This window comes from Halyomorpha halys, unplaced genomic scaffold (assembly GCF_000696795.3).
Source record: "Halyomorpha halys isolate HHAL.00 unplaced genomic scaffold, Hhal_1.1 Scaffold40.1, whole genome shotgun sequence".
NCBI lineage: Eukaryota > Metazoa > Arthropoda > Insecta > Hemiptera > Pentatomidae > Halyomorpha > Halyomorpha halys.
Window position 1 is genome coordinate 947,992 of NW_027106400.1, and position 10,251 is coordinate 958,242.

Sequence of the window (10,251 nt, forward strand, 5' to 3'; positions counted from 1 at the left end):
TATATAATACAGTATGCTTTGTATTGTCTTTCGACTTAAGAATCTTAATTTTGCCGAGGTTCCTTAAACTAAAAGTAAGGAAATACCTTTAAGTGTCGCGGGACTGTATCCTACAGCGCCTTACTGTCTCTCCCTTAGTACTTGCACTTATGGCTTCCAAATTTCTTGAATTTTTATGTTTATATTAACATTATACTTAATTTATTTGTTTAAATTATTTTATAAATTCAAATAAAATTAAAATTGTAAATAATGTTTTGAGAAATTAGTAAAATAAATATTGTATAAACAAAGGTATCAACAAATCTGTATATACTAATATATTTATCGCTCCCCAGTTCAACAGTGGAACATTTCAAAAAATGGTTATTTTGAGATATGAATATAATCTTAATTATAAGAATAAGATATATACACTAAAACACAGAATTTGAATAAAACATATGGCATAAAATTCAAGTAAACAATTTTTTTTCTCGAGATATTACAGTTATGAACTGTATAGATCTTATGTTTATTGTTAAGATTAAATGCATATTTCAAAATAACCATTTCTTGAGATGTTACACTGTTTCACTGGGATAGCGATATATATACATACATACTATATACTGAATAAAAAGGATATATTTCTTAAGAAGAAGAATTTCATTGTATAAAAACTTAAATTTCATTTGATAATTTTAACTTTGTTTAATATTTCTTTCAAATCTATTGCTGATATTTTTTTCTACCTAAACTCAACCAAAAGATATTGAACTCTAATAAATGTATTTTTCTTTTTTTTCTTTGAGTTTTTGTACTACGTTACCATGAAATGAGAGGAATTTTTTCCAAAATCAGTTAAATCCGTTCGAAATAAATCATTTAACCTCATCTAGAACAATAACTTTTAAACAAAACAAAAAATATAAAAAACTCAAAAGCTGACTTGGTTGATTTTGGAATGCAACGTCTCATATGGAGTTTTGTAAAATGTTTTGAACAATATATATTACACAATGTTATTATGATAATTATAAACATTGTTGGTATCAAGGGGTGGTATAACCCTACTCTCCTTCAAAGCAAATGTGAAGCCAAAAAGGCCACACCCATGAAAGCCATTATGATGTAAACTGAAACAGAAGGCTGCCAGTGATTGGCTCGAACACTTTCCCTACTCCTTTGTCACGCCCCTAAAAGCACATAAGGCCCGCCTTTTAGGCTTCATTTTTTTTCTTTCTTACCCCCTCCATTAATTTCGCCTTTCTCCAAGGTTGGTATATTCGAAGCAATACGTTTGGTTTTTCAGATATTGTGAATAACCAACTGTGCAAAATAGAGAACTTTTCATCCATTCGTAGATTTTCAATATTGAAATCTACTGAATCATTTTATGAATAGTGATTGCACAACTCACTTCAACAACCTTTTTAAGGCTAACTAAATAAATGATACATCACTCCAAAACAATTGACTGACAACTGTACTGAAAGTTATGTTATAATATTAATGCTTACCCTCGCCTAGGTTGTTGGCTATCTTGACCTGCCATTGGATGAGGCGCTCCCTGGTGTCGAAGGCCAGAACTACCGTTACATCCTGGCATAGGATCGCTATCGTGTTGGACTCCTTGTCCAAGGTGAATCCTAAGGCAATAAGGTTCATGTTATTACGAAATTTATATATCCTTTAGGTAATAGGATATTTGCCGATATAGAAAAAAAATTGAAGAAAACAAATTAATATTATAGTCAGTCAATGCAGAAACCCAATCATATATGTTTTAATTAATATAGATGCTGGATTGATGTTTAATTTTAATTTAAAAAAAAAAAGATTTTTAATCTGCGCACCAACGAAGGAAACCGCTAGACGCCATAGTGGTTTCATATGTGACGTCATTTAGACATATAAAAATAACAATTTTTAGCTGTTTTTAAATTATTACGTATTTTTCTGTTCAAAGAATTTCCATTGTTTTTTTTTTTAAAACAAAACATAAAATACGATTTTTTGAAAAAAGACAACAAAAAATCATTACGTTTTTAGTTAGTTTAATTGAGTAGGCTTTCGGAATAGGATAACCTCTATATACTTATAATAAACTTACAATTTTGTATTATACTTACATTGAAGTGGTCTTAAAAAAATATACTCTATTATTTAGATTTGACAATAATTTTGAATCCCTTCTAGCCCGCTTTAAACAAATGTTTCTAGTTTTCACATCTTTTGGCACTCGGATAAACACCTTTTCTGGAGTTTTTAATTAGTAACGAGTGTTGAGGCTATATCGATATAATTTATTTTAATTGAATAGTAATAATAGTCACCAACAAGGAATCAAAGTATATATTAAATGTTTCTTATCATTTGGTACTTAAATTATTTTCAATATTATTATACTTTTAGTGTAATTTTTTTATTGTAAGATAATAAAAAATCATCTAGATAAAACGGAATACTGATCTACTAGCCGCGCTTAAAAAGCTAGATAAAGCTGAAATAAAAAAAGTAAATTTAATATTATTAATTAGAATTTTAAATTGATTATAAATGTATAATAAACAACTAGCAATGTATTAGGAACAATAAATTGTTTTTATAAGCTAATTCAAAGAAAATTCTAAATTGAAACGCTATTATCAAAGAAAAAGCAAACAATTTTGTGTTAGACATAATGAACTTTTTTTATATATGTATATATAGTTGACCGTAAAAATTTATATATAAGAAGATGGTCAGGGTTGCGGTCAAAAGTGAAACAAAAATAGTTTACAACTATTTATTTTCCGAAGTTTTGCCACACTTTGCAGGGCTTCATCAGGGCTAAAAATATACAAAATGATACAATGATAAGAATAAAAATACAAAGATGAGATTCAATGATAAGAATAAAAATAAGTAACAATGGCAAGAGTAAAACATTTTTATAAAAATACGTAAAATATACAGTTAAGAAAGTACAGGAGATGTACATAAAATAAAAACAATACGGGGAAGGAAAAAAAATAGAGATTAAATAAACGTCATGAAAGAATAATTATAAATAAATAAGTAATAATAAAGATATAAAATGATAATAAATGAGCAAAGAGCAAGTCAGGACAACATAGCTGTTCAAAGGAATCGGTTGAACAGAAAGAAACAATGAAGCGAAAGCGTGGAGGAGTGGGGAGGAGGACAGTTTGCTGGCTCATTATTATTATTTATTATTTATTTTTATTTTTATTATTCTTTCATGACGTTTATTTTATCTCTCTATATATATATTTTTCTTTTTTCTTTCCCCGTATTGTTTTTGTTTTATGTGCATCTCCTGTAATTTTTTAGCTTTATATTTTACGTTTTTTTTATAAAGAAATTTTTACTCTTGCCGTGGTTACTTGTTTTTATCCTTATCATTGTATCTTATCTTTGTATTTTATCTTATCTTTGTTTTTATTCTCTTCATTGTTTCTTATCTTTGTATTTTTATTCTTATCATTGTATCATTTTGTATCTTTTTAGTCCTGCAAAGTTATTTTTGTTTCACTTTTGACCGCAACCCTGACCATCCTCTTATATATAATAGAAAAATGTTTGGTGATGATAATAAAATGAGCGTAAAATTATTTAGTCTTAATTAAGTTCTCCTCTGACCGCAACCCTGACCATGTTCTTATATATTAATGAACTTTTTGTTTCGGAGCTCACTTGCCAAAGCTGTACCAAAGCGGTGTGAATGGGCATACTTAATATTTATTATAGTACTATTATTATATTAAACCTTTATGATATTATGCATTGTATATTTTAATTTAGATAGAGAAGTAAACAATAAGGACTTACCAGTCTCTACACCGAGGAAGTGTTGGAGTGAGAGCGAGGCTTTGGTCTGGCCCTGCTTGTAGCGGTCTTTGCTGTCGCGGTAGAGCTGCAAGTGGAGGCAATCTGAAACAGAAGAGGGTATAACAATTAGTAATCAAATCTATCTCAGGCTAACAAAGTTATATTACTAAATATCCATCTTTGAACAAGGATAAATTATCCTGATATAATTTTTTTAAATAATTTATTTATTAATATTTACAACTGTATACATATATACACATCAAGTAAATTTGCTATAAGTGATATTATGACATGATAAAAACATGTGGAGAATCTACCCATTGATAGAACTCCAAAAACATTTCTAAAGAAGATCTCGATGCCATCTTCTTTTCAGACGCATAGGAGCATTATTAGGTAATGAAGAAGAAGCCAGGTCAGAAACAAGTGGATTTGGGTGGTTGAGAAGTTTGTTATGGAAGGAACGGTATCTGGATCTGGCCAAATCGGCAACATATGGAACATTGAGGTCCTGATGGATAATTTGATCCATTCGTGACAAAGTAAGGAGCATTAAGGATTTTACGAAGGATTTTGGACTGTAAGGATTGGCTTCTGGAGGAATTTGATGTATTTATTTTTAAATTCAAGTACCAAAAGGATTATTATTTAATTTCACACCTAAACAATTAATTCTTGACCATGCTGTACATCGATAAGTGCATATGTTAGTTTTTAATATTCTAGTTTAGGTTACAATACACGACATTTTTGGCAGCATTTCATACCACGTTAACTTCGTCTATTTTATAAATATCGATATTTAATACCTCTTTCATGTTTACCACTGATATTACTTATGGATCCTTATCATTTTTTGAACTATGAAACTCGACTGTATGACAATCTTCACATATTAGATATTTAATATTAGAACATCTATTACAAAATAAAAATATTAGATATTTTTATTAATAAATTATTAGCCCTACGCTCTCTCGAGGAATATAAAAAATATTACCGTCGTCTTTTGATTTTACAGTTAATCCATAATTATACATTAGAATCCATTCACAGAAACTATATTACTAATCAGATATAAATAATAATAATAAATAAAAATTAATTAGAGTTGGGCAAATATTATTCGAATAACGAGAGACGAATAATTTTTTATTCGTCATTATTTTACACGAATAATCAATTATTCGGGCAAAACCATTCGAATAACCATTTGAATACTTTTGTATTCGTCCATTTTATAGAAAAATAATCTCTTATTCGAAAAAATTAAATGAGTAACCATCCGAATACGTTTGTATTTGTATAAAGACGACATTTTTTGTCTTACAGCTATACATAGATATATTTTATGTTCGCATATAGATTAATTTTAACTTTTCTGATTTCTAGCATATAAGGGTCCATTTTTATGTTTTGGGATATGTAGAATATGAAAATACTATCGATTTATTTTAACTTTCTTGGTTTGTAACATAAAACAGTCCATTTTTATGTTTTCGGATATGTAGAATATGAAAATACTATCGATTTATTTTAAATTTTCTGATTTCTAGCATGCTAAGGCCCCTTTATATGTTTCGGGATATGTAGAATTTGAAAATGCTATCGATTTTAATACCGCGTATCAATTAATTTTAACTTTCTTGATTTTTAATATGTTAGGGCCTCTTTATGTTTTGAGATATACAAAATATGAAAATGCTATCGAATTTAAAAGCGCGTAACGATTTATTTTTACTTTTCTGATTTCTAACATGTTTAGGGTTCCTTTATATGTTTTGAGATATGCAGAATACTAAAATGCTATCGATTTTAAGATCGCGTATTGATTAATGTTAACTTTTATGATTTCTTATCTTAGTAAAATAAATCGATACGCGATATTATTTTCATATTCTGCATTCCTCAATGCACCCTAACATGTTCGGGATCAAGAAAGTTAAAATAAATCGATACGTGATAATTAAATCGATACGCAATCATAAAATCAATAGCATTTTCATTTTTGGCATATATTGAAACATATAAAGGGAATCTAACATGTTAGAAATCAAGAAAGTTAAAATAAATCGATAAGCGATGAAAATCGATAGCATTTTCATATTCTGCATATCCGAAAACCTAAAAATTGGCCCCTATATGATAGAAATAAAAAACTTAAAATAAATCGATATGGGATCTTAAAATCTCTTGTCAATGGAATAATTTTTGCCCAACTCTGCTATTTTAATTCTTGGTGGACTTGAAATTTGACTGGTTTATGGCAGCTGTATGCCGTGAAAACAAAAACATTGGCACAAAACAGAGGTGAAGGAGATTGGGATAAATAAAAGGGACAAAGATTTACAAGGCCGCTAAGCCAACAGGGAAAAATATCAATTCCTCAAACAAGAAGTAACTTTCTCCTTTAAGGATCCCTCCTTCGATAAACCTCTTTCCAAGGACAGCAGTATGTCTCAATTTGGTTAAATGTAAGTATCAAGTCCTTTTTTAATGAGGGGATAATAAATCAATTGTACGATTTCTATGATATACATTAAATACATCCAAGATTTTTTTGATAAATTAAAATTATACACCAGAAACTTATTCAGTTTATTTCAAAATTGAAATTTTAAATTTTTTATAAAATTTATTCATTGCCATTTACAACTGTACATAGTAATACATCTAGTAAATTTGAAATAAGATCATAATGGTATGATACTGGCATGTAGAGAAACTACCCATTGGTAGCACTCTAATAACAGTTCTACATTAGAAGGTCTCGAGTCCATCTCATTTTCAGGCATCTCTATATCGCATAATTATTTTCTGTTTCACTATAGTCGTGAGTTAGCTCTGTGGGTTCAGCTCCGTTGTCAACCCAGCCTGATTACCTTAATTGGGTATAAATCTGGCGGTCCAACATGATTCTGACTAAATCATCTCCTTGCACAACAGTTGGTCTAGTTACAGACAGCGGTAATCATTTAATTTAAAAAAAAATTTTTTTGTGATAATTAGTTTGCTTGATTGCACAAAAATGCTTGGAGGAATTTGAGTAGAATACATCACTTTTTCTCTTAGCAATTTATTATAAAAAATTGTTACTTATAAACCGGTTTTTAATTAAGTTGAAATAAATTATATAATAAAAATAAATAAACCTATACCAATACAACCGATTAAGAGCCAGGAGTGCAGTACTTTGAAGGAAGTACTGTTATTAGGTCCAACGGTTGTGCAAGGAGTATGAGGAAATCATGACCAGAAATTGAAAATATAGATGAGGTTCAACACATAAAAATACAAACATTTAGTTTTGCAACAAGGATTTTAAATTTTATAAGAAGAAGATGGCCACGGGACCTTCTAAGTTAAATTAATGTTCGAAGTACCACCGATGGGTGGGTCCTTCCCAAGATTTTCAAGAGTATATGAAACATACAACATATTTACTTATTGTATTATTTGTACAGTTGTAAATTACATTAAATAAATAAATTAAAAAAAAATTATAACGGTAAAAAGAACAATTGGTTTAATTAATTATATTAAACCATTATTTATTCTGTAAGGAGTATAAACAAATTATATTATTATGAACAGCAGTTTAAATGAAATGGGTAAAATCGAAATATGTACGATATAAACTATATAAATTTATACTATCTAATATTGTCTTTTGTGCTTATGTAGACACTTTTTTCCATTAAAAGGTGCTCTTTTCAGTATTAATTTGCCAATAATTAGACTAGATTTTATATTAATATATTATATTATCTATAACAGGAAACTTTATTAATTAAATTATTTCATTAGTTTAAATTTCAGAAGCAATTAAAATGTTTATTTTAAATTTAACTTATAAATAAATACGAATACGGTAGTAAATAAATTATTTGTAGCCCTGCCCTGGGCCATTTAAAATAGAGCCAGTGTCACGTAGAGATTATACGAACACAGCTTTGCACTTGCCACCAGCATGCGATGCAATAAAATGTTCATCACCTTCATTGCCAAAAATCATTAAAGTTTAATTTTCTTAAACGTGAGGCGGCTCTCAAAGTTCATTAATTTAATTAGAAGGAATATTTTATTGTTAAAATAAAAAAATATGACTAGAGATTGAAAATATAAATGTTAAATTGTCCAGCAATCTATATAGGTGAAACTAAGCAAATGCTGTGGGATAGAATATATCAACACAAAAAACGATACAAGAAATAAAGAAAAGGATCCAAATAAAACAACATTAGTACAGCATACAGCCAAAAATCAACATAATTTTGATTTTGATAACACCATAATTTTACATAAAGAAAACAATTTGTTCAAAAGAAAAATACTTGGGTCAATTTATATACCAGAGAACATCAATTACAAAGTTAATTTAAAAACAGATACTAGGAATTTAAACCAACATTATGCAGAGATTTTAAGCATAATAAATTTATAAAAATATTGGAGAAATTTGTTACTATTTACAATTAATTTTAATATGAAATTTGAGAATTAGAATAAATACCAGATTGAGACAAAAATGCAATTTAAAATAAAAAATATATTAATTTTAAAACAAGGCTGACCTGTGTGAGTGGGAGGTTATAAATACTTTGTGTATATGGTAGTGATTTGGTGGATAATTTTAAAATAAGAAGATTTAGATATTTATGATTTTAAATAAAAAATAGGTAACTAAACTTAAGCTTAGGTAAGCTTATTAATAATAAATATGACTCTCTATGAATTGAATTTTTCATAGGTTTTTAACTTATAATTAATGACCTGGGCAGAATAGCCTGCAAAACAAATTTTAAATTTTGATGTGAGGAAGAATTTATAATTGAAGGTATGTTATATTATTAGTGATAATGTTTTTGTTATAAGTGTTACAAATGAATATATAATATAAGCTGTTAAATATTTAGATTGTCCTTGAAGATGGCCGAAATGGCCGAAACGTTGGACTATTGATGTAATAAAAAGTGTTAAGACTAATAAGGATACAAGTTTTGATTTATTTAATAAATATAGATGTGGTTAATCAGATAAAAATAAATTTTAAAACACGGATTTTCAACTTGATATTTATCTCTGGCCATATTTCAAACGAAACAAATATTAGAGGCATTTATGATCTCTATTTTAACAAGTTAAAGTGTATTAAATGGAGAAATATTTCCTTTGTTTAGCATGTTAAAACGAAATAACATTTAAGAAGTTTGAGAATCCGTTAAATGGAGAATGACGTAACGCAACAAACCAGCTAAGCTCAATACCATTTTGTCTGTTATCGTTTTGATAGGTTAGTTGCTAGTAGTTCCTGTTTTTGCTTTGAACGTTTTTAAACTACAATAAAGTAATCAATGAAGATAATAATAAAGTAAAGAAAAAATATATATTGAGAATATATATTCTCATGATTAGACATATTTTTGAAGAGTGTACTCACTATTTGCCAACAATAAACAGGATAGGACTGACCCCAAATTTATCAAAAGCTCTCACAGATGAGGAAGCTAAAATTACATTAGTATTTGAATTTTTAAAAGCACATCGCCTTCTTTATAAATTATAACTTCTCATTGATTTTTATTTTTTTATTAATTTTTTTTATTATTTTTTTTACTTTTATCGTACCATAGGCGTTGATGACCAGAGGATTTTACGCCTTTAAGCAACAATCAACAAAAAATAGGAGAGGAAACATAGAACAAGTAAAGTGGAGGAAAGATGATATGACGAAGCTAGTGGTGATTTTTTATATCTTCTAATGAACACAAAGTTACAAAATAAGTTCCATTTAGCATGTTAAAACTTATTACATTTAACACACCATGCACACCTCTCTTATAACGTATTTTAATTTTTTATGAAAATAATTTATGAGTTGTCTTGGAAATATAGCAAAATTATATTTTTTTATATTAAATAAATTTATTTTTTTTTCAATTATTTATACAAATATTTGCGATAAATAACAAAATTAAATATATTATTCTTTTCATTCCATGGAAATGTAACATTATTTATATTTATTTTTAAAATTGAAAAGAAATTAAAGAGGTAATTAACAACAATTTTAACATTGTGAAAGGTTTCATTTCCAGGTCGAATTTCTGGAATCTAACCGATTGTATGAGATGTAGTAGCACTACTTTGTAAGCACTGGCCAACGGTTGTGCAAGGATTATTTGGTAAGAATCACACTAGACCGATTTTCAACCAATTAAGGGTACCCACTTCATGAGGCTGGGTTATAATAAATTATTATTATTTTTTTAAATATTTATTTATTGCTATTTACAACTGTACATTATAATAAATTTAGTAAATCTGATCTAAGTTAAATTGGAGTGTTACAGGGGAGTAGAGAAACTACCCATTGGTAGCACTCTAATGATATTTTACATTAGCTGGTCTCGTGGCCATCTTCTTTTCAGG

The 10,251-nt window shown here is 28.1% G+C and overlaps 1 protein-coding gene across 2 annotated transcripts in view; it reads right to left on the reverse strand.

Moving 5' to 3' along the window:
* The window catches only part of LOC106687902 (uncharacterized), a 641,896-nt gene that overhangs the window by 14,334 nt on the left and 617,311 nt on the right, over positions 1 to 10,251 (reverse strand). For both annotated transcript variants that reach the window (XM_014432069.3, XM_014432078.3), the window contains exons 3-4: positions 3,817 to 3,918; positions 1,503 to 1,631 (exon numbers count right to left, since the gene is read on the reverse strand). In XM_014432069.3, coding sequence (XP_014287555.1) covers positions 1,503 to 1,631; positions 3,817 to 3,918 — 231 coding nt within the window. The remainder of the gene's footprint in view (positions 1 to 1,502; positions 1,632 to 3,816; positions 3,919 to 10,251) is intronic.